The following is a 25,505-nucleotide window of genomic DNA, read 5'->3' as shown; positions in this document are numbered from 1 at the left end:
ACACTTGCTGTTGTCATCAACTAAACTGAAACAGCGAGGAAGCGGCAACTACACAAAAAGCAGCCTGAGCTGTAACAGGAGTGCAAAAGCTTATAAAAAACAACATTAGGTAACAACTAATCATTCAAGCTCTGGATAGAATAGTAAGCTGCTGATTTAAACAGAAACAAGGACAGGTTCAGTATTAGTTTTGTTTTACCTTTGGCTTCTTAGACATGCTCGTTCTCTCCCACAATGCCTGCAAACACCTGTGTCGCCTCTCCGCTCCACTGCGACTGTAATGAATTATGCAAATCCCCTGGTTTTTGTTCAGAGTACCATGACCCAGGGGTGCAAGCAGCTGACGCCTGGCATAAAAAAAGCCAGCCTCTGTGGCTCAGTCAAAAGGGACAACACCGACTGCTGCGCTGCCTGTTAAGTTGCTCTAAAACACAACCGGTGTCACCGAGGTGATATCTGAAGGGACGGAAATGAGATGTGGCCATCCACAAGAGCGCTTCGAACAGCAAATGTCATGCCTCATGCAGAGTGGAGCTGGCTGAAGAGTCTCTCTAGCACATCACACACACGCTTACATGCACACACACACACACACACACACACACACACACACACACACAGAAACTCAGTCTAATGTTTAAGCTGTGTGGTGTCATGGTTAGCTCTTAAGTGTTTTTCCTGCTGGCCGGGCATTAAGCTTTAATTTGATAGTGTGACATCTGTTGCATGGTTAACTATGTGATGCTTCACAAGGAAGACTGGAAACACATCACATAGACACACATATTTTCTGTCTTAATAGTTGGCGAAAGCTTTAGAGTTAGTGAGAAGTAATTGTGATGCTGAGCCGCTGGGCTGCAGTGGTGGAGTTGACCACTCTGGTTAAACACGTAACCTCCAGCAGCTGTGCATCCACAGCCAGACAGGCAGGCAGGCAGTAACAGCACCATCTGGAGCCTAATCTGCCTGGCAATGCCCCCCCCCCCCCCCCCGTCATTATGAATGTGGCCCTCAAAGTCATTAGGCTTATTGGATAGATGTGAATATACCTGGGATCAGCGCACGTGCATATCCTGCACATTCTAGGGGAAGAAGAGGGGGAAAAAAACAAAACAGTGTGGTAATGTGTGTGTGTGTGTGTGTGTGTGTGTGTGTGTCATGTGGTGTGTAAGGCTGCAGCAGAAATGTTTAAACCTGTTTGATATTGAGCCAGACATGTATAACAAATTTTCACTGGATGTCATCAACCCAGCTGCTCCTGTGGGACATATAGAGACACACAACGGGAGCGTGGCAACACCATTCCACTGTGTGGCAGTATTGCAAATACCTTCTTTCAAAAGCAGACATTTATCAAGCAGCACTCACCCTTTGTGCCACAAGTGCTATGAAGGTCAAGTGACAGGAAATTATCAATGATTGAAGAGCAACAGATGAATACCTGTTCATGGATACCGGGAGCTGTAGGATTTGTCAAGTTCCTATTATCCTGACACCAACAAACCACACCATACGGTGCATCTTCTTATGCACTTTGGGTACAAGAATGAAAGCGGCACAGCTGGCATTTCACATGCATTTTGAAGTGTGATCCCTGTTTATTCTTCTCCTCCTCCTTCTTCTTCTCCTGGCTGCTGCCATCAGGGGTCTCCATAACATATCACTTATCCACATATTTCATCCGGTGTATGTTTTTTCTCCACCTGCCCTTCCTGACACACTTCTTCATATTGATCCAGGCTTGGAACCAGCATTAAGGCTGCACTGGCATATGCATCTCCTAATGCTAGGGGTGGGAGCAATTCGGGGTTCAGTTTCTTGCTCAAGGACACTTCAACAAAGTCACTGTGGGACATAAGGATCGGACCAGCGAAGGCAATGGAATTTGAGTTTTTTAGCCCTTTTCACACGCACGACGCAAACGTTATCAAGAGGAGCTCCGCGCACAAATGCAAATGTCATAATCAGTCAGACTGAATACTAAGTAGATTTTCATCCTGTCAGCTCCCTCTACAAAGTACGTGTAATATCCTTGAAGGAAACAGCTTTCGAGACGGGCTCCGACATGTCTCGAATCTTTGTGACAATAAAAAACACATGAACTTTCTTGTAAACAAAACGAAACATAAGCATTTCCCCCCCCCAACCAGCTCTAGTGAAATCTGAGCTGTTACAGCATCGACGCAGCAGTAAACTGCACATGGGATTGATAAAAAGGTGGGAGAGCCAATAAAATAAAACCAAACTGAGTATTGTTAGGAGGTGAGAAGGCAAGCTAGACGTGAAGGCAACCTGTTTCTTGACATGCCCGGAGTTCAAGAAAATGGGTTGAATAGTTGCCAGATGTTTGCTTGGGTGAAAAGAACCCCCCCCCCCCCCCAAAAAAAATCTGATTGGGTTTTTCCTTAATCTTAGAATTTTCTAATGAATTATTTTTTACCTCCAAAGCCTTAAAAAAAAGAAAGAAAGACGGGAAAATCCCTGGTACGTGATCACGCTCATTTCTATGCAAACTATTACATGGTGTAACAACTTCTAGGACGCCGTGAGCAAAGAGTTAAGGAAACGTATCTCAGCTGAAACAGCCAGGGGGGCTGCGTTTCCATTTGCAAGCCTGCAGCTGGAAAAGCAAAAAGTCCTTCTGACACAACACATTGACCTCAAAGATCCGGAGCCGACAAGAACCATTTGATCGCATGTTTCGTGTCACCTCCCATTTTCAGGGAAAAGTTTACCTTCAACAAAAACAGACAACAGACTGCCATGTGCGTGTGTGAGAGGAAATAACTAGATATTTTCTGACAGATTACATTTTAATACCACAGAGACTCAGATTAAACAGCTGAAATATCTGTGCAGTGTGACACGAGAAAGTGCGCTCTGCTGATTCAAGCACTTTTCATTGACTCGGAGGGAAAAACAGTGCCGTGACATTATTTCACAGGAGGCACTTTGAGGTAGCTCTCCAACTCTGTGAGTGCAGGAATGATCAGGTTCAGTGTGAGGACAGCGAGCTGGGCGGCCGAGAGCAGCAGCAGCATGACATAGGCGCCATATGGGTGGATTGAGGAAAAGTGGAGCAGTGTTTCCCTCCGGAGGAAAACGCAGAAGCACACCCTCCTATTTATGCACATGTGCACAATAGGCTGAACAAAAAAATTAATTAAAAAAAAATGCAAAGTTATGACGGTGTCAAACAAGAGCACAACATATGGTGCACGAGGTCCGCGCTCGAGACTTGAGCCACAGGTTCATCGCACCACGACTGTGACGCTCGCACCTGGCGTACAGTAACTCCATCAAGAGACAATTACATAACAAAAGAAGCTGAGGGGATGGACGTCATGTGACCGCAGAGTCCAGACAGGAAAATTGTTCTAAAATGCCAGACAGAGAATAGACTCTAGGGGAAACCATAACCCCATCCTCTCCTCACTGCCCCATCCCCCTTTCCCCCCCAAGTAGCTGATTTCATCCTCGCAAAGCCACTCTCGCTCTAATCTCCCCTGATCCGTCTGCACTGGCAAAGAATCGGATGTTAAACTCACACACATTACAAAACCTGGTTTTTGATATGTACCTGTTGTTATTGTTTCGTTCGTTGTCATCGTTTGGCGGTTCGCATCTGATTTGTCCAAGTTTCTCAATTTCTCTTTCTTGAACCACAGGAAGAGTTGGCACACTGATAACCAGATTTCATAAAGTGGGCATGTAGTAGCTTGTTGTTATATAATAGTTAAATCTCTAAGCCTCTCTTTGGAATAGCCACTGGACACAGGAGCATCAAAAATATACTGTAAATCTTCCATAATCTGTAATACCGGGAGATCTCATCAATAGTGATGCACGCCTGTTAAATCAGTTGTTTGTTTTTTAAAGAGCACAGGTTTTTACAAAAGTACGTGTTCAAGTAGTTTCTCCTCCACGAACACACTGCACTTACCCATGAGACATTTTTATTCTTGGCGTGTTTGTTCATGGCAACAAGAGTAGGCCTGTAGAGAGGAGCCCCCTCCTCAGCGGGATTTTAGCCCCACAGCCTGTTGCACGAGCAGGTCTGAGCGGGATCAGAGGAGATGGCCAGAGGGCATGTCGCGCTCGCCCATGGGTCATCCACCCTCAAAACCTGCAAGCCCAGAAAGCCTGTTCTGATTGAATCCAGCATCTGTCAGGAGGATCCGACCAGTCAGAGAATAAAGGTTCTCAAGGAAGTCCAGACAATCACAAGTCAAGCGCAAATATCCAGCAAAGTCTTCCTCCTGACAGCACACAGTGACCTGATGGACTGATTATGTATTCACGCTGAGTATGAATATGAAACATCCCAGCAGGTTTAACCCCGCCCTACTGAGCCGCAACACGCGCCCAATCGCACAGCAGATCTTTGTGGTCGGCTCCCGAGGGTGAGCTTATAGAAGGATGAACACTCTGGAGGAGAAGGGTCTCCAGTAACTGGCAGGTCGCTGATACCCCCAGGCATCCCAAAAAACAGGAAGCAGCAGAGGGAGGCTTAAAGAGATCCAGCTTGTCTTCATTTGATCTAGATGCAGCACTTTTAATTTCCTTCCCACCTCTAAATGAGTCTCTCTTCCTGCATGCGCTTCCCTCCCTTCATCTGTCTCCCAGGGGTGCGTCCTCTTGCCGGGCTGCTACCTGTTGTCATGGCACCTCTTTGCTAAGAGACAAGCACCATGACAGACAGGAGAGATGCTCATTCAGTTGGGGCACTCCCCCCCCCTAAAATTAAATCTAGCAACAATTAAGCCTCTAAATATTGAGCTGACCCCCCCAAGCTTAACCCCCAACTGTATTTTTATCTTTAAACTAACTCCCCACTCTCTGGATACTCCAGGTTGCAGTGAAGAGTTCTCAAGCTGTCTTGCTGATTTGAGCTGCGGCACTCCAAGCGAATAACAGTCCACTAGATCCACAGCTGACAGGAAGACTGCAGACCAGACTGTAGCTATGAGAGCAACCAGCATTTTAAAAACGCTTGTGTGCTTTTACGTGGCTTTGTTGGACAATTTATTTTTTATTTTTTTGGGAAATAAGACCTTGCTTTTCTTGAAGTAGTCTTGATTCTGTGTCTTTATTGTAAATGACCAGTTTTGTACGTCTACGTACGAGTTTGAATTCTTCGTCTGTTTTAAAGCTACTTTTAAATTCTACTTTTTTTACTTCATTTTATTCAGAGAGACTCCACGTTTCCCCCTTAATTTAAAATCAGCTATTTGTTTCTTGTGGGTGACAATTTCAAAGACTACCACCAAACAACAACCTCATAACTACAAAGCCCTGTTTAGACGTCCCAAGAGTTTTTACAGCAATACTTTAAACAGCTCTTGATCCGTTTTTAACGTCTGCTGCTCTAATTAATTATGTCGATCCATATTGGCCGGCAGCCGTCCTCTTGTGCACCAGGTTGTCTGCGTCTCTCTGCCGTTAATTAGCCCCAATGAACATCTGCTCCTGTTTTAAGAGATGCTCAGTTCAGCCCGGGTGCCCTGGATGTCTGAGGTGCCCACAGCACCCTCAACTCGCTAATGATAGCGTGATTGTGAAGTGTTACCGGAAGGAAAGGACACTAAGTTCAGTCAGTATATAAAAGACAGCAAGAACGAGAAAGCAACATTGTGCAGAATTGTTTTTTTTTTTTAGCTTAAACTAATAGTTTTAACGTAATTTTAATGATATATTGACTTTCTTTGCTCCTCCAAGCTCCATAATCCAACTTAACCTGATTGTGTACAAAAACTCCAACTAGCTTGTAGTGCTGCATTCAGGTACAAGAAACTAACTAAGGATGAAAAAAAAAAAAAAAGGACTGTCGATCCAGATCAGCGATCATGGTAACGAGATCGATCACAATCAAAGAAAAGATGTCACAGCAGCACATAAAAACCTCTTCACTTTAACATTTCCGCTCCTCACTGTCAAAAGTCTTGCTGGCAAAAATCTGTTGTTTCTCTTCATGTCAGGTTACTACAGAGTGTCACTCTGCCAATCCCCACGTCAGAGTATCAGAATGAAGTCCCGTCCTTTGAACAAGAAAACGCAGTCTCCATCCACAGCAAAGATTCGGCTCCATAAATATTTTTATCTCTTTTACAATAACAATGAGTGGAATAACTGACTAAACTGTGCCAGGAAATACAAGCTTAGTCATAACAGATGATGGCTACAGAAGCCGCTACAGCTGCTCGCCGCTGATAGCAGTGAAGCTGCCGTTGTGACATGTTGACGGGGAGAAAAATGCATGGAAACGCTTATAAAACATTCACCAGAGAGCGCAAATGACCTGATATGTATGTATCTCATGCAGCAGGTTGTAAAGCATATTTACTGCCTCTACAGTGGCTGTGCGATTTGTAAGAAAGAAGGGAGGCACTCAGGTGATTTAGTGACGGAGTTTGTTAGTAGGTTATCAAATTCCTTATCAAATCCATCCATCCATTTTCTTCCGCTTATCCTGTTAAGGGTCGTGGTGAGCCTGAAGCCTATCCCAGCAGCTTTCAGGCCAGAGGCAGGGTTCACCCTGGACAGGTCGCCAGTCCATCACAGGACCAACACATAGAGACAGACAACCATTGGCTCTCACTGTCATACGTACGGTCAATCTAGAGTATCAATCAGCCTCGTCCCCTCTTGAGGAGGTCCTCTCTCTTTGGAATGTGGGAGGAAGCTGGAGTCCCAGAGAGAACCCACACAGGTACAGGGAGAACGTGGAGACTCCACACAGAAAGACCCTGTGGAGTCCCGGAGAGAACCCACGCAGGTACACGGAGAACATGCAGACTCCACACAGAAAGACCCTGTGCCCGAGCCGGGACTCTAACCCAGAACCTTCTTGCTGTGAGGCAACAGCGCTGACCACTGCACCACCGTGCCGCCCCCTTATCAAATCAAATAACCTAACACTGAAATAACCAGAATCAAATCGCCTTTTATTTACATATTGAAGCCTAAGTCACACTCACCTTCATCCACAACCTGAAATTACTTATCAAATTAACAGCTGTTGCCCACATTATTTATATAATTCACTTGTTTTGAAAAGAAGTAAAATAATTTATAAAGGAAATATTTGCTTGTAAGAAAATCTTGATGTTGACAGCAGGAAGACTGTGGTTAGAAAACTGTAGGAACATATTTGGTATCTGATATTTCTCAGTGGAAATGTAGTATGAGCGTATTTGCAGATATATTTTCATACAAAACTGGAGGTTTACATTGTAATGTTATTTAAAGTGTGTATCCATTATATTTATTTTGAGACTTGGGTTAATCAAAGCAACAATCAAACTGAACATGTTAAGGCAACACTTGGTCACCACAATAAGGAATATAGTCGTGCAGGAGGCACATACAGAAACGGCCCCCGAAAGCACTGTCCTCAAATCCGCACATATTATCACACGTCATGGGGAGTGAGCTGAATCTTTCCCCCCATTACTTCACCGTTTCCGGACCAGCAAGGGTTTTAAACCTGTCGCAGGCCACTCGTAAGTAAACCTGGGTCAGTGCTCACAGATCAGCACATGGTGTCACTGACATCAGTGTTTCCAGGCTGAAGTGGGCTTTTACCCTGCGTAGACCTCCACACATATACATCACACTTTCCAGTCCCACACTGAAGAAATAGATTATGTAAAAGCAGTAAAAGTCCACCTAAATCAGAGACATTCCTCAGGACCTCTGTTGCCAATTAGTCGCTCCGTTTCTGGACATTTCCACATTCTCTGGAAAAGTGAAAGAACGCTCGACTGCTGCCAAGGAAGCCCTGCTCCAGTCTGCTCTGCGCTGGCCGACACTCCTCCCTGGGCGTGTATCCCAGTGCCTGGAAAACTGGGAATTTCAGGTCACACTTTCGCCATGGGAGATTAGCTCACCACTAGCGCACGGAAACCCAGCGATTTCTGAGAATAATTACAGTCTTCTGTGTAATACTCCAGTGTTTGCCTTCGAGTGACCCAGAAACTTTCACGGATCCACTCATATCTCAGCATCTACTCAACGTAGAACATTGTGAACATTTTGTACAGACATCCGTGGTGCCCAGAGGATCAATTCTCCATATTTTTTTTTTGTTTTTTTTTTAACTCAGTCCAACATAAAAGGTTTACATTTTGGTTTTTTAGCGAAATAACTGGATAGTTTTGGACAAAATTTTGCACAGATATTCACGGCTCCAAAACAGTGACTTAATGTCAGTCACTACAAGCGCCGCCAGCAAGTTGACCATTATGGTTAAAGAGAATAAGTCTCAACCGCTGGATTGCTGTGAAATTCTTGGGCTCATCAGAATGGGTTCACTTAACTTTCATTCATATCACATCAATATTTTACGTCTTGTTTCCGCACACATGGGGGTCTTTGAGTCAGTCTGCGAGGAAACCTCCCTGATGCATTTGCAAATCTCCTCATTTTATTTTATTGCCTTGGGTGCCATCATTTTGCCGTGGATTTGTGATAGATCCTGGATGATGTGCAAGCTGATAGGCTGTGAAGGAGCTAAAAAAAACAGACTTCTGCCATCTGAAGGATTCCACACAGATATTCCACACGTCTAAGTATCAAAAAACTGACAAGTTTATCCTCATTACCCGGGCGGTGTCTATACTCTGCATTGTAGACAGATTGTGAGCTCGTTAAAGAAGGGAGGTATTTCAGGGTTTATGCTGTGCGTGTCAATGACAATTAGCCAAGTATATATTCACTTCATATTTACCAGATATCTGCAAAATACTACTGCTTGTACTTCTGTTACTTAACTGACCTCGCTCAGTTCTCAAGTAGGTCCCGCATCATGATCAGCAGCAGCAGGGACTTGAAAACTAAAGACTGGAGTCGGGCTATCCTGTCTTCAATTAGCTCAGTTTCCATGAGGAGAGTGTGGGACTGGACTCAAGTGTATCAGACGGAGTTCCATCCGGCAGGAACTCCATGCTCCACATTCCACCTAGATTGGAGTTGTGTTCTGCCCCATTTCAGATGTAAAACGGCAACCATGTGAGAGGGGTGTCACAGAAAAAGTGGCCTGTCACGGCAGCTGGGGTCCTCATAAGGTCAGCACTGCTTGCTAGACTATCGTCTGTGGCCCAAAAACTCAGGTTCACAAGATCGATTTCAGCGCGTTTGGATGTACACGGCAACTAAATACAAACACATGTTGCCAGTGTTACTCCATCACCGCTGATGGATTGTTTTCATGCGAACACCTTACACCATTTGGCTTAGAGAGTCCGGCGTGGAGTATCAACAGCTGGCCCTACACTAATCCACTCATCAGTTAAATTAAAGCTTACTCAGTTGTACAGTAAACGTTGATCCAGCCTGGGTCTGGTCACACACAAATCTAATTCATCAGGAGGGAAGAATTTCTTTTCTACAATATCTGGAATAAAGTTAAAGTCCTAGTTCAGACATTGGCTCGGCAAAGATCATATTTTTAGACCAACGTATTCTGTCTAGAAATAAACAATGGGTCCACGAGTCTTGGTCTCGAGTCAACCGCTCTTCCAAAAAGGCAGCTGGCTTTGGCTGAATTTGTAGGACACAACTGGTGTATCACTTGCTGCCGTCAGTATCACATAATCCATTGTACAGCCCTCCTTTGTTTAATGGTTTATTCAGGTGATCCTCATTCATTTGTAAAGTTGGCAAACAATCCAGGTGAAACCAAAAACCTGTCAACATCAGATTTCTCTGTAACTTCTGCCAAAAACAAAAAAACTGCTAATCCAAAAACTACGACCACTGTGATTGGTCAAGTGGCCTCTCAAACTCCTTTTTCATTCTTCATCCCACCATTTCTGTCACTTTCTTTCAGGGGAGTTTTCAAAAAATGTGTTGGCTCTATGATGGATGGCTTTTTGCCATAACTTCCTATGTGGTCCGTCCGAACAGCTATGAACACTTGTGAGTGGAACTGGGTGAAGAAGCTGGATGCAAGAACTGTGCGTGACAAGTGCATGGGCACGCATTCATTTTTGGCTCTGTGAGGCTAATTAAGGCTTTTGGGGCATTTTTGGTCTGACTGAAGATTCCAATTCAACTTTAGGTTTCTGACGATCCAGTTTCTGAACTGGGACATGGCTTTTATAATATATATATATATATATATATATATATATATATATATATATATATATATATATATATATATATATATATATATATATATATATATATATATATAAAGTCTGAACTGGGCCTACTACGAATAAGTCAAAAATAGCATACTCAGGACACAATAATTATGTCACATCATATCTTCAATCATTTTGTTTAAATGATTAACAAGCTGGAATCTGGAGGTGAGCTTACCATTAAATTACTGCTGGAAAACATAACTCGTGATTCATTTTAGTCGTTTGGTTTTGGAGTCCAAACATTTTCTATCTGAGCTGAAATTACAGGTTTGCGGGTGACGGCGAGTAAAAGTGTAACAAGGCCATCTAGTGGTAAAGAGAGGATTGTCTTTATCTGCAGTACTGGAGGATTAAATTGAATGAGCAGAAAAACACTTCTTTTTTGCGTCCCTTTTTTGGACAGTGTAAGAAATATATATCTTTTTTGGATATTCACAGGAGCGTCTATGGAACCTGACAGCAGCTGAAGGACAGAATTAATGATGCAAAGGACAGTATGAAAAAAAAAATGCCAGTGTCATCAAATTCTGCCTTTCCCATCTTAGAAGTCATATTCACAGATATGCACCCACATTTTCCCCCAGTGCATTTCATTAAGACTGGCTGCACACATTAGCACGCGAAAGACACATGAAATAAACCACCAAAGCCTAAAACTAGTGTGTGACGGCAATGTGAACCCACAGCCCTCTAGTTCTACGCCAAGAATAAATATGAAATAAAAGATTTATAATATCTGGCAGTGGGCTATGCAGAAAGCTGCAACTGGAATAATTCAGCTAAATCCTGCAGCATTCAGGATTGTTCAGGATTGAGCTCCACAGAACACTGATTGGGGCAGAAGCCTGGCAGGCGTCCACGGACTGCTCAGCCTGAACCAACAATGACATTTACAATGAAGTTGTGCAAAATACCTGAATGCTGCAAAGAGGATCAAGCCATCTTTGAAATATTCATGCAGCCAAAGCCTAAATGAAAGAATCATGATTAAGCACATCAGTCTACACGTGCTGGCAGCTTCATCAGCCTCTTAATCTCTCTCTCACACACACACACACACACACACCCCTCTGATAAATCAGCATCAGAGCTGCAAACTCACATATGGAAGCTGTGCTCTCCGGCGATGGCCCAGCCCACAGCACGGCATGAAGGGGACCAGGGCGAGGAGGAATCACAGACTCCCTGTCGGGCAGCGGCATCCGCTCAGCCTTGGTCCATGCCTGCGCACTTGCCCCACAGGAGCGCGGACCACCAAAAGATGCAAAGGAGACAATGCGGCGAGGAGAGAGTTGTCCTCAACAGCCCCTTACTTCAGTCTTCACCCCCTCCCACCCCACCCCCCACCCCCCACCCCCCAACGTGTACTCAAAACTCTCAGGGTTCAAAAAGTCAGACAGCCCGTCCTGCTAATCATCTTCCACAGATCTCCACACTGTTGCGTCCAGTGAGGTGACCGTCTGATCTGATTATTTACCCCACCCCAAAATCCACTCTGGCGACTCGGCAGATCGTCTGAGCAGCCAAATCCTCTGCAGTGCTGCTTTGCTGTGGCGGAGGTACAGTTGCAGGCTGGCACGCTGGTTCAGCTGCTGGTGGATTTAGACGCACTCGTCGTCACACACAAGTTGCTTCTCAGCACGGGGAGGAGGTGGAGTGTCCTTTATCGACCGCTGTCCCCTGCTTCCTAAGGGAGAGCGCCGCCTCTTTACTCCCAGCCTCTCCTTTTGCCAAGGCTGCTTTAAAAGCTGGACACACACTCTTGCTTTTTACTTGACTTTGTGCAACCCCCCCCCCTCCGTTTTTTCCCCCCGTCAGTTTTTATTGCTTACTTTCCTCTGCGATTCAGTCATTTCCATTGCACTATACTTTCTCTCTGTGTGAGTGCTTAGGACAGCTACTGGTTGCTGAAGAGACTGCACTGTGCTGAGCAGCAGCACAACTCTGTCTGTGCTGCAGAGGGAAGCCGCTCGCTGTTCAGCCATACCAGAGTAAGAACATGGGGTTGGCGCGACGGTCCCTCTTCAGCCCACCCTACACCTCTTCTCCTCTTTTGCCCTTTCCACTGCACTCGGAGTCCAAACAGACATCCATCCTCACGGCAATGTCGTTCACACAGCGCCTCGACGTGTAATATCCCTTCATGTGCAGCATGAGTAAGGGCAGCTGTTGACAGATTGCAAATGAACATTCCTAGAGACCCCATTTATGCAATGGGATAATTAAAGATGTGGTGCAATTAACACAAATCAAGCAGTACAGTTTTTTGAAACATGATGGCTTTTTCAATCATAAGATAATGCTTCAATATTTCCACATGTATTACTTGTTCACATATGTGGGCTCTGCGGAAGTAGGGCTTTAACAGCGAGGGCGGTGTAAGGGTTGAACGGGGTTTACGATGTTAGACGGCAATAAGATGGTATGTCAATGCAAGACACTGTTATTGGTCTTGATACGTCACAGAAGCACTCAGCTGAGGACGTTTTCCTCAGCGCTGTCCTCCGTTAATGCAGCCTAACATAATGTACCTTAATATTATGCAGTGTTGACGCCGACGCTGCAGGACGGGAAACTTTGTCTGCTTGGTGGAAAAGGGCAGCTCGTCTCCATTTGCCAGCACTGGTCTCTGTCTGAGGTGACACACTCTCACTGTAGTTTGTCACCAGGGAAATAACGGCACCATTTCTGCTGTCACACACATCTGCGCTCTGATAAAGACAAACTCCACTATTGTCTCTGCAAATCAGAAGCGATGTTCATTGTATACTGACGGGTAGTCCTCTTAGAAATAAAGTAGCGGTATAGTACTGCTATATTATAAATATGTAACAAGTTATTATGTTTTTAGTAATAATATATATATATATATATTTGACATTGTTTGATTAAGATCTTGAGAGGAACCAAAACTAAAAAACAAAACAATTAGGATAGGATTCTGGTAGCTGAATGAAGTACCATCCTCCCAGAATAATAAATCAGCTGAAGTAATTTGTGCTGTTGCTGTTGTAAAGTACGTGTTGTGCTACAACTTGAAATGTCAGATACTATGTTCAACCAAGTACAAGTCAGATACGGTAGTGTACATTTGACTTGGTAAAGCAAGTTTTTGCTGCTGAAGTTTAAAAGATCTTAAAAAGAGGATTCAACCAAATTTGAAGTTTTATATGCACATATACTAAAAAAAGAAGATTAATTTTTGTTTTGTGCTGCTTTGCAGGCAAAATATTAAGCTAAGAGGGTTTTTATGTCCGGCCAAAATCAGAGTACATTTGACCCCAACGCCCAGCACTTTTGATTAGTGTGAACACGCTTCATCATACTCTGGCCCACACCGATGCGCTGCACTTAGATCCACTTCACATGGTGATGGCAAGTAGAGTTCAGGTGTACTTGAATGGGTCAGGTGGGGATATGGGGACATTGAGGCACTTGCGCCGCATGTGAGAACACCAGAATACCACAGGCTCAGTATTCAGTCCGAGCTCTACGTGGATCACAGCTTCACCGCTGCGAACAAAGTCGGCATTTCTGATACGAGTGCTTTTGGCTTGCTCGTGGGTCGCCTGCTCAAAAGCGTTGTGCTCATCAGTAATAGAATCAGGATCGACTGAATATATACGACCTGTTCAGGTCTGACACCATCTGTCATCAGCGATAAAGCTGCTTCGTTTATTGCCAATATTTCACCCAGAGACATGTGTCTGATGTGATGGAGGGGGATCATTACAATCGGGGTGGGGGATTGGGGATTCCCGTATTTCAGTCACAACATGAGTCACTCTGTGAGAAGTAATACTAACGGAAAATACTGCAGGGGAACATGTCAACAAAAAAAATACTGCCTGTTGAATTTTATCTGAGGAAAAATCTTTACAAGAAGTTGTAGAAGGAGGAGGAGTTGGAAATTTTTTATCAGTGCTGTCTTACGGGAATTAACATGAAAAATGCGGGGGGGGGGGGGGGGGGTTAAATACTGTATTCAACCACTAACTATCCATTACTGCATCTCATGAGCAGATAATAACATTCTGCTATGCTCCAGCAGAGTTTTTAGGCCACTTTACTGTATTTGAACCTAAGGACTCGGGTATGTTTTGAAGATATTACTGGGCAAAATACATGTAATGAGGTATATTTAAGCTTTGCAAATACCAAATGTTTTTGTTCTGAAATTTAAGAGTCCATCACAGTTCTACTCACAAGTAGTCCAAACAGTCATGATTTAAATTTGTACTGCAAATGTTTGCGTGCATATTTGATGGGAACAAAAAAAAAAAAAAAAGTGCATATTTATGTCCATATATGACAAGATAAATATAGTTTCTGACAGATAAAATTATTTTAACAATTGCAGTTTCTTCTCATTAATTCACATGGAACGTTTACAAACTTTTCATATTTCAGGAATTTTATAACCCTCACCAAGATCAAAATACCTAAATTCAGACTTTTTGGTTTGACAGGCAGTGACACTACAATCAATCAAGCAAACTACCTGCACTTGTTGATTTTTCCACAAGATGGCAGTATAGTAAAGCTTTGAAGGCCGACAGGCAGCAGCGGTAGTTCAACCGCTACCTCTCCTCAGTCCAAATGTTACCAGAAGAACAGGATTTAATCACCGGCATCGTTTCTGCTGCCTGATGCCAGAAACTACATATGACTCGCCAAATATACTGGAAAACTATGACATACGATGCTCAAAGTTCAAGAGTTCTGCAGGGTTCATGTTATAATTCACCTTCCCAAGATTTCCAGGACACTGGCAGCTACATCCTAACACTACATTATGTCACTCATCTCCATTACATAAAGACCCAGGGGTTGCCAGATCTGATAGCTATCCAATCACGAGGTTGGTGCGTCACCCTGTTTCTCCATTAAGTCGAGAAAAAAAAAATTAGGAGGAAAAATGCCTGCAATCAGTGAGAGAATGAGACGGGGTTTCCTGTCCTAGCCACACCCTCAGACTGCTTTTCATCACCAGATCCATTTGTCCCGTCTGAATGTACAGACAGAGCAGACAGGGAGGACCGGAGTGTAACAGAGCCTATACAGTACCTCCAGAGAGCTGCTGCTGCTGGGAGAGAAATCAGAGGGTCGCTGTTACATAGAACTGGAGGTGAGAGAGACAGAAGGATGCGGGGGATACAGAGCGAAGTGGGAAGCCTCTTGCAGCCGTTTATATAAACATAACGAGTGTGGGAAGCAGCAGGAGGTTAATTATGACATACTGCTCTTTGAGTTATGTAAATCCTGGTTCAAAGTACTGCACAGCAGATTTTCATAGTATAGTTTTACTAGTACAACACAAGACTCATTCATGCTCTCTTCCCCTGAGCTGATATCTTTTCGTAGCAGGTACTTCCATTCAGAGGTTTGACTATCAACCAACTCCAGTATTGGGTTCATCCTTAAATTTGCCCCATAAATGTTTATGTCTTTAATAAACTTCTTTATATGGAGTAGGTTTGCGGCCACTTACACGGGTGACTTCAGGTTATTTTACAGTTCTTCTAGACCTGAAGCTTTAGAGCGCCACAAGGGTGACGTGCTTTTGTAGGCCCACCCAGAAGTTTGCCACAGAATTTCTTTTCTGATGTTGAAAAATCTAATGCAACAATCCCATTGGCTTTTTTAGCCCATGGTGAGGCTAACGCAATTTTGGGGACTAACGCTTTTTTTTTTTTCTTCTCCAAGACGAGAATCTCAACGGAGGAACAGCACTTGATTGTTTTTTAGTTTGTGAATGTAATCACTGCATGTACAAAGCTGAAGCTCAATTGCACTTTGAGGGTGCGACGACAACACAGCTCGCTAGATTTAGCCACTTGTTTTCAACACATATAAAAAACACTGCACTTTATTCTGTAAATGAAGACAAAAGTAAATAATATTCTACACTAGTCTGAACTAGGGCTGGGCGATATGACGGAAATTTTATATCCCGATATAGCTCATTTTATATCCTGATACGATATAGCACATTTTTGGTAAATTCAATGAATGAACAGTTTATTTTATTTTTTATTTCTTCCTCCACTTTTGCCCGGCACTCATCATATAAAGCAGGTAACACAACAACGCTACCGATGTGTTTTCGGCTGGGCATTTCATATCTAGGGTCGAGTGTTCGCACTAACTCAAGAAACCCCCGTTTCTCGACCGTGTAGATTGGAATCGTATCTTTACAGATGTGCCAACCCGAACAGCCATGGTTATTTCCTTCCATCTGAGGGAGGTATGGCTATATGGTGTGCCGTGGGTAAAAGCCTGTTGCAATGTCTGCGTCTGGAGTTTCTTCTTAACGTCAACGTCACTCGGCCCAGCTTTTGCTGCTTTTTCTCGTTGACTCTCTCTGTATTCTTTTTCATGATTCTTTTTTCAGGTGATAAAAAAAGTTACTCTTGTTCGAGTCTGTTGTTGGGATCGGGCAGCGGCATACTTTACAAAGTGCAGTAGTCTGATCCTTGTCGGTCTTTTTATATCCAAACCACCGCCATATGACAGAAGTTCCCCCTCTTTTAGGTACAAGCTCGTCGGTTTGCGCTGGTTGTTCGTCATCTTGTTTAGATTGAGAATTGGTAACATGTTTTTCTGTGTGGCGTCCAACGTCTTCCTCCATGGCTGTGTATGTTTGAGCCGCGTGCCTGGGCTTGCCGTAAGGCGCGTCGGTGACGTAAAATACTGCCGTAAAGCCTGTTTTGCGATACCGTGATATAAACAATAAAGTTTAACATTAAACAATAGACATTTTCTATCGTCCAGACGATATATATCGTGATATCGCCCTGCCCTAGTCTGAACCACAGACGTTCCCTGAATTTAACCAAAAACCCCTTGACTTTGAGATCAGGGAACCGGGCGTTCAGCAATGCTAACTTGTTTCTAGATTTTAGGCATCATTCTTACACTGCTCTAAAACGAAATAATTGTTCCACAATATTGCATTTTACAGGTTTAGCGCCACAGGGTTGGCACACGCTGGCATCCTGGGGAGAAACAAAGTGAACAATGACATTCATCATGGGTCCTGTCCAGACTTTTAAAAAAAGGTGTTGGATTTTGCTCTTCGCCTTCATTGTTTGGTTCTCATGTCACGGTTTGGTTTTTCAGCCCTTTATGTCTGCAGCGCCCTGATGTGTCTCAGGTGTATTTTGTAAGTGATGTGTGTGTGTGTGTGGATAGGCCTGTTTTCCCATCTTGAGGTGCCAGAACATCTTTGTACCAGCCATTTCCCTTTGTTTGCTTTTCTCATGTGCTGTCTTGTATTTCTGACCCCTTGGCTGTTTTCAGCCTGCTTGTCTTTTCTTTGTCTTAGCAAGGATGAAGTGGCTGGATTTTTCCTCATTATTTCCATAAATATACTGATTGCTTAAATGACACGTGTTACCAGAATGAAAGGACCATCGGCCATGCGAGCCTGGGACCTGAGCCGACATCCTGCGTTTCTCAAAAAGATGGGGCTGTCAGTCTGATGAGACTTTGTTAGAGTACTTCTCAGTCTTCAAATGAATCTTAATCAGGGTCAGACATTCTTCACTGGAGATGACACATTCCGGAACAGCCACTGTTTCTTTTGTTTTTTTTAATTCACTACTGAGGACAAACTTTTATAGACGTGTGCTTGAGCAATCCTTCCTCGACTGTTTAATCATGCTGTTTGTTCTCTGCTTTGTTTCTCGCTCCCTGTAAAGCACTTTGTTAACTCTGTTTTTAGAGGAGCGCTATATTAAGAAAGTTTATTATTATTCAGGGTCACGGTGGGCTGGATCATTTCCCAGGATGCATTAGGCAGAAGAAGGCAGGCACTCAAAACACATTGCCTGTCTACAGATGGACAATTACTCACGTTTACACAAAAGGCAAGTTCTGAGTTTCCAATCGGACCCAAAACACAAGCAGAAAGTGACACTACTCTCTCACCTGCACTTTAAATCTGAAGCTAAGCTAGCAGCTCTTTGCTTCGCAGAGCCTTAGGACCAGAAGCAAGGGGAAACAGCTGGTCTAGCTTTGTTCAAAGGTAGCAAAGTCTGAGTCAAACTTATGAAAGTCACTAATATTAACACAGTTCTCATAGTCTGTTTAATAGTCTTGAGTGTAAAGCTGCGCTCCTCAGTCAGGAAAAGTAACTTGGAAAAGATAAATGAAAAAAAAAACAATATCAACGACATAAAAAGCCTGCAACTGGTTCACAAAGTTTAACAAAGACTGGAACCGAGGGGGGTTGACTGGCTCGGCCTGAACCACAGCAAGGTTGTCCTTTTTCCATTACCGCCTTGTTTTTTGTAAACAGAGGTTGCAATATTTGAGTGAGATTCCAGACTTCAATCATTCCGCTCATTTCACTGACGCACTCCTTAAAGCAAACCCCGACTTTTTCATCCATTTCAATATAAATAAACCATAACCAAGATAAATATTGCGCTTTGCTGAAGGAGACTTGAAATTACCAATTGAACCCGTGAACTCTATTAAAATGTTCACAGCTGTAGCTGTAAGGACAAGTGTTGTGATTTTCGCATGGACATCTGTATGACTCAAGTACTATTTTTTTTTTTTTTTTACCAGTTGAGTTGTACCCTATTGGCCGTTAAAGGAATGTAAGTGAGGGCGGCACAGTGGTGCAGCGGTCAGCACTGTCGCCTTACAGCAAGAAGGTTCCGGGTTTGAGTCCCGGCTCGTTCTGCATGTTCTCCCTGTTCCTGTGTGGGTTCTCTCTGGTACTCCAGCTTCCTCCCACAGTCCAAAGACATCAAGAGGGGACGAGGCTGATTGATACTCTAAATTGACTGTAGGTGTGACTGTGAATGGTTGTCTGTCTCTATGTGTTGGTCCTGAGATGGACTGGTGACCTGTCCAGGGTGAACCCCTCCTCTCGCCAGAAGGCTGCTGGGATAGGCTCCACCCCCCCCCCCTTAACAGGATAAGCAGTAGAAAATGGATGGAATATAGGTAGAAGGTACATTTTCACTTCTTTTAGTCTATCAGCATCAAATTCCTTTTATTTTCACAAGCGACCTTGAAATAATAATAAAAGATTTTAGCCGATTAGCTTTTAGGCATATTTTGTTACAGTTGAGCAGAGCAAGGCTGGCTGAACCCATGTTACTTACAGATTAAGAGTCTTATATTTTCAGAAGTTTGATGAAAAAGTAGTTTAAACGTCTGGACTGCAGACTGATTGTCTATATTTATCGTGTCTGTGCATTTCTGAGCCCCAGCACGTTCATAAAGAGCTCCAAACTGCACCACCATCTCGGTGAGACCAGTTCTTTACTTACACTGCAGATGTACACCGCCTCCACATCAATATAAATAAATGTTGAAGTTCTGCTCTTCTTCCTTCTCAATGGAGTGTTGAGCACTGACCTCTCTACTCCCACGGCTGAGTGGTCTGGTGTGGCCTGGACCTTCACCCTATCCAGCCTCCTCCATACTCCCCCTCCCCCCCCGGGCATCAGGCCATAACCACAGAGAAAGTCTCATCATTCCTCTATCAACCTACTCTGTCTGCCCTCTGCCCCTTTTCTTCTTGTACGAGTAGTTTTGTCTTTTATGAGCTGTTTATACGCAGTTACTGGAAGATCTTGTTTATGACACGCGGATCTGCGGTGGATCGATCACACAGAGACCTTGGCGAGCCTGAGATGTTCTAAGACGCCTACAGGAATGCCAGGACTCCGAGGCACAAGCGCAACAGATCAGACAGGAGGGAGCTGAGCGAAAGAAAATACACAGACAATCATTTCGAAATCCAGTCATGCAAACATTCTTTAGAAAACTCTGGCCGTCGGCGGTGAGGAGAGAAATGATAAAACGAAAAGAAACCAGATTGAAAGCAAATGACAGATTGATGGATCAGCAGTGAGGCGACCAGAAAAGGTGTGGCCGTTTCATTCCTCTGTGAGAGCTGAAAATAATCAGCAGCAGAATGATTGATCATGAGTGAGAGGAAAATAAAGTCAGGTTTAATACAACTGCCCGCCAGTATTTACATTATTGTCCAAACATAGGAGAACTTACTGGAAGGTCTGCTATTTCTAGGGCCCTCTTGTGGCAAATATCTAAGAGAGGATATTTCTGCTTGGCATCTGGGGGCCTCGCTGACCCTGAACACATCACTCCTCCACCCTCCCCGCGTCCATCTTTGTCTTCTTCCCTTGCTGTCTCATTCTTTTAGAACCTCTCCTGTCATTTCTGTGCAGATAGCTACTCTCTCTCAGCCTAATTAGCAGTGATGACTCAGACTGTAGGGGAACTCCTCATTTAGGGACAGGACTGTGGGAATGGACATGAACTCCCAAGGGTGGCTGTAAAATCAGGCGATTTCTCACTAAGCACCCACTGCTCATTCAGAAGTTCTCTGTAGTGTTGAGACGAAGCAGGAGGTGCACTTTGGCTCTGATCTCCTCCGGCTCCCGGTCACCCTCTTGCTGCCGTGCCAAAGCTGAGGCGATCAGTGCCTCCTCCCAAAAAAGGGAGAAACATTTAGGTAGGGGCGCGCATCCTTAACCCGGCCCATCCTGTCCCATGCAGGTCTGCTCAACAAGGACCAGACACAGTGTGTATACCTCTGCGTCTGTTTTATAACAGGCCACTGTGTCACTTCGCCACTCAAACAGTTAGAATGCAACGGTTACTGCGTTGTACCCAGCAGTGTTTACAGAGAGCTTTCACCGCAACACACATCTCATCTCTGATGGATGATGATGACTGAAGTGGGGCTCTTATGCCAGTTTGCATTTACTGTCAGGGTTTACACACACACACACACACACACACACATTCCTGAATGATGTAACTGTAGCCAGGAAATGTAATAATTCTTCCTAAGAGTCTGGCTAACAATAACCTCGGCTCTAAATCAGAGCTTCTGTGCGCTCTAAACCTGTTGGCGCTTCTCTGTATTTGCGGCAGCATTTGACTTGTAAGGTGTTGCTGTAAGAGTTTACACTCACCAGTCAGTTTATGAGGTACAAATCTTCAACTGCTTCTTCGAGCAAACATCTTGTCGTGTTATAACCGAGCATCGGATTTAGAAATTGCGGTGACATAGCTAACTCTGAACATGGTCGCAGAACTTCTCACTCACGGCTAAATGCAGTTGGAGACGAAAAATACAAAAATCAGTTTCAAGCATCACATTTTGGGCACTTAAAGCTTCAATGTCTGTGTGATGTAACAATCAGTGCTGGGCAATATTACTTAGTAGAGTGATAAGTTACTTATTACTCTGTAGAAGAGTAATATAGCTATATTACTTATTATCAAGAGTAATAATATTACTTTACTTTTATATGACATACAGTATTACGTTCCCCCGTCCCACCCGCAAAAAGATGGACGACACCACAATTGATTTAGCCAGCTCCTTTTTGAACTGAATCCAATTTAATGGAATAATAAAGTCAATAATGATAAAGTGATAAAGGTATTTTTTCTATGATGGACCGGGACGAGGGCGAGTCAACAGTGGACAGGGGTAACACATCCTCTACGATACACCCAGCGACAAGTTTCTTCAGATCGTCTCCACTCAATGTACTTGCACCTTTACCAAAATCCAGTTTTGGTTGTTTTGCTGGCGTGGGGGCCTCCACGTCATCACCAAGGGCTGCTTTCGCAACCAGCTTAACAGCTTCGTGGACCTTTTGCAGGTGCTTCAGGTTCGACGTCGTATTTTTTGCGGTGGTAAGTATTTTTCTTCCCATGCACAGTTTGCCACGGACATTTATGTTCTTTTCATCTTTGGCTGACACAAAGTCACAATAATGGCGATGCCTTCAGCCGTGGAACGTAAATGTGCCGACTCCGAGTTGTTCTCCATCCTCCACACTTTGATTTACTTGCTGTTTGTTTGTAGCAGGCAGCTGCTGCACGCGTCGCATTACAGTACACTAACGTGACGTCATGCCGGTGCACAGGTGGCGGCGCGTTGGAACAGACCTACAAGCTGCTATGCATCGCTCATCACAGCGTGTTGATAGCTTGTAGATCTGTTCTATTTGCAAATGCAACAACCCAGCACAAATTACACGTTTGACAGCCTCTGTAACGAGTAACGAGGCCCTTATTCGGCGGAATAGCGAGGCATAATATTACCTTTTGGCATAGTAGTCTCGTTATATTACTCATTACTGGGTAAAGTAATAATATTACAGTAATATTTTACTAAGTAACGTATTACTGCCCAGCACTGGTAACGATGCACTTAACATGTTTTTAAGGGACGAGGAAGGGTTTTAAAAGTTCATCGAAAGGGCAGTATCACACTTACCTGGCGAACAAGGCTGTTGGTTGTGGTGTCGGAGGAGGTGCTGCCATCCGAACCTTTAAACCGGCCTTTTCTTCGAGCTCCTTTGGTGTGCGACTTCAGGAGACAAAAAAAAAAAAAAAAAAAGAGGGAAATGGTTAAAGGGTAGCTGGAATTATTCTGTCAATACAGGCCAACAAGAGATCCCTCCAGTTCAGGAGAAGTTTCCTTTCTACAGCTGCTTCATCGCCTGATCGCGGTTATTTTCCTTATTGATTAATCTGACAGTTTCTTTCTCAATGTATTGACTGGTTAAAAAAAATTCCACAAAATAGAGGGGAAAAAAAAATGGCCATCAGTTTTTTGACGCGATAATGCTAAACGTCACTGAATGTCCAGCTAAAAAGGATTCGGTTTAAAAAGAAAGAAAATTACAGCTTTATTTGTACCTTTCATACCAGAGGCAAGGCAAGATTAAAACAAGCATGAGACCCTAACTGCGGAAATCAATAAAAGCAAGCAAGCAGAACACAGATGACAACAATCAAAACCGACAAAACAAAGAGCACAGTCCGGAGAATCGCTAGAATTTCATGAAATAACCCCCATTATGGTCAATGACTTCGTCCAAAAAGCAGATCTTCCAGTCTTTATTTGTACAAACTTCCCTCTTTTGCGCTTCCTTGTTGTGTTGTCGCTGAGTTTGTTTTTTCTTGAAAAAGAGCATTATTCAGTTTGTTGTATACAGGTTCCAGTATTTTATTTGAGCTGTAAAACAATGACAGATATCATATCAAGATGGCAATTAAGTCGGCCGTCTCCGTTACGTAAGCTGATATGATGAGGGGCCGGAAAAGTAATGCCCTCAGCTGGACTGCTCTGAAAGGATGTGTTGCTCTGAGAAACAGAAAATTAATTTTTAAAATCTGCTTCTTTTTTTTTTCTTAAATTCCAGCTGCACTCCTGGGACACGTTAACTATTGTCATGTCATAAAAAAAAATTAAAAAAATAATGGAGAGCTATTATGACTGTGTCTTTGGAGCCAGTCATGAACAGTTTGAGAGGCCCGGAGAGAGTCTGGAGGAAAACGAGGAGGTTTAATGAATCTGAACAAGCCAAACATACTGGGAATTACTGCGTGGAGACATGATAGAATAAATTTAATCCTTTAATATTTCATCTCAGGCTTTCATGATCTCATGGTTGAGCATGCATTAGTGGGAAGAAGTTGAAAACACATTACTTACACTTTCTATGTCACGTAATACTACATTTCCGAGGGAAATATTGTACTTTAAACTCATTTAGGTGATGACCGTAGGTATTTTGCAGATCTTTATTTAACACATCTTGAAATATAAATATGTCATAAAAGCATTATGCAAACGTGTATGTAAAATATATCATACTCACCCCTAAAGGCTATTAAACAGTTACATCATTAAAATGCCACTGGAAAATCTGTGTATTCATATATGTAATGCATGTCAGATCTGCAGGACTTTTACCTACGAGTACTTTACATTATGGAAGTAAAAATGCTAATAGGCTACATAATTACACCTCCGGGCTGAAATGGGTTCATATTTTCATCTGAAAAAATACAAAAATTCCATGACACAAATGTTCAAACTATGAGTCACTACAATATGTATAAAATATAATAAAGTAGCGCTAAAAAAAAAAAGATAAATGTAGGTTTAGATGTTATATTTGGAGTACAAAAATAAGTTAGAACCGCTACCACTCGCAACTGTTTACATAATCAAGCTAGCTGCTGGTGGGCGCGAGGAAGAGGACAGGTGGCAGGCAGGTGCGCCCGGGAGAAGTTTGCCCTGAAGTCGTCCTGACAGAAAAAAAAACGCCATTTACCTTTTCTGACAGAAAAGCGTTTGAAAGACGCGCGGTTCAGGTTAAAAATCTAACATTTTTGAAAGAGGAAACTTCTCCCTTGACCCGGGCTGGGTGGGCTTGAGCTGACCTTTACCTTGCTAACTTTTGGCACAACTGCTTAATGCTAATATCTGCGTTTGCATTGAATCTAGTTGACTTACTTGTAACACCGGGTGATCCAGCGAGTCCATATGTTTGTCCAGGGGTGTGTCCGCTCTTGATTTTGGAGTGTTATTGAAGACCATCACACCATCTTATAACCTCGACAAATGTGCAAGCTTGGTATGAAACAGAAACTAAAACGCATTTTTCTAAGTCATTACAAGGCGCCGCTGCTGCCGGTGGTGGTGGTGGTGCTCCTCCGCTGGCACCACCAATCTTCAAAGTTGGAGCGTTGAGGAGGAGCCTGTGCGGAAGGAGCAGCGGGGTTTGGAGCAGTTTTCTTCCAGTTCAGATGGTGGTGGTGGTGGTGGTGATGATGATGATCTCTAGGATATCACACTCTGCATCATCACAGCACCTCCTCACCGGCGCCCTCCTCTCCCCCTCCTCCTACCCACTCTCGCTGAGAGCTCTCCTGCTCCGTACGCGCCCTCATCCACCGCCAACACATCTGCCTCCTCACCGCGCGCAAGAGGAGAGAAAACGAATGCAGACGATCGCTGAGACGTGAGATGAGCTGCACTGAGAGGCAGACGGACGGTTTTTATTGTGCCGCGGTCCACACCAACAGCAGCCAAGTCCCTCACGGCTTCACAATCAAGTGACGTGACCCAAACACCTGCTGAAATGGGTTTTAATTTGCTTCCGTGACGTGCAGGTGAACTCCACGACGTCGTGGCGTCACTGTTTGGGTGTGGCTACAGGTGCAAAACTCTTCAAATATAGGTTTTCAACGAGGGAGGGCAATAAATAACTTTAAAGTTGACATCGAGGAAGTGATACTCAATACCAGTGACAGGCAGGGGTTATGGATACTGTGGCAGTCAATCATCTTCACTGGTTTGGCGATCTTTAAATTCGGAACCGCAGTTGGTCTTTCTGATGCTAACATAGCTAAAGTGGGCAGACACTTTGAGTTTGGCCTCATTTTTATTTTTCTTATTTTATTTATTTTTTTTAGAAACAACCCAAGTTTCCGTCAGATATTTCTGTTTTTGTTCAAGGGTTCCCATTTCTACTACTAGAGTACATATCT

At 43.7% G+C, this 25,505-nt stretch overlaps 1 protein-coding gene across 3 annotated transcripts in view; it reads right to left on the bottom strand.

The window, feature by feature from the left end:
- cacnb2a (calcium channel, voltage-dependent, beta 2a) overlaps positions 1 to 25,056 on the bottom strand; it is a 64,594-nt gene extending 39,538 nt beyond the window's left edge. For 2 of the 3 annotated variants that reach the window (XM_086190891.1, XM_086190893.1), the window contains exons 1-2: positions 24,469 to 25,056; positions 22,438 to 22,530 (exon numbers count right to left, since the gene is read on the bottom strand). In XM_086190891.1, the coding sequence (XP_086047017.1) occupies positions 22,438 to 22,530; positions 24,469 to 24,552 (177 nt within the window). In that variant the 5' untranslated portion in view covers positions 24,553 to 25,056. Of the gene's footprint in view, positions 1 to 11,253; positions 11,391 to 22,437; positions 22,531 to 24,468 lie in introns of those variants that run through there. The other variant, XM_086190894.1, reaches the window with a different exon arrangement.
- Positions 25,057 to 25,505: the final 449 nt, after the last annotated feature.

This window comes from Aulostomus chinensis, chromosome 21 (genome assembly GCF_037954235.1).
Source record: "Aulostomus chinensis isolate RoL2024-O1b breed Wild chromosome 21, RoL_Achi_v1.0, whole genome shotgun sequence".
NCBI classification, from domain to species: Eukaryota; Metazoa; Chordata; class Actinopteri; order Syngnathiformes; family Aulostomidae; genus Aulostomus; species Aulostomus chinensis.
This window is presented reverse-complemented; position numbering and strand designations above follow the sequence as displayed.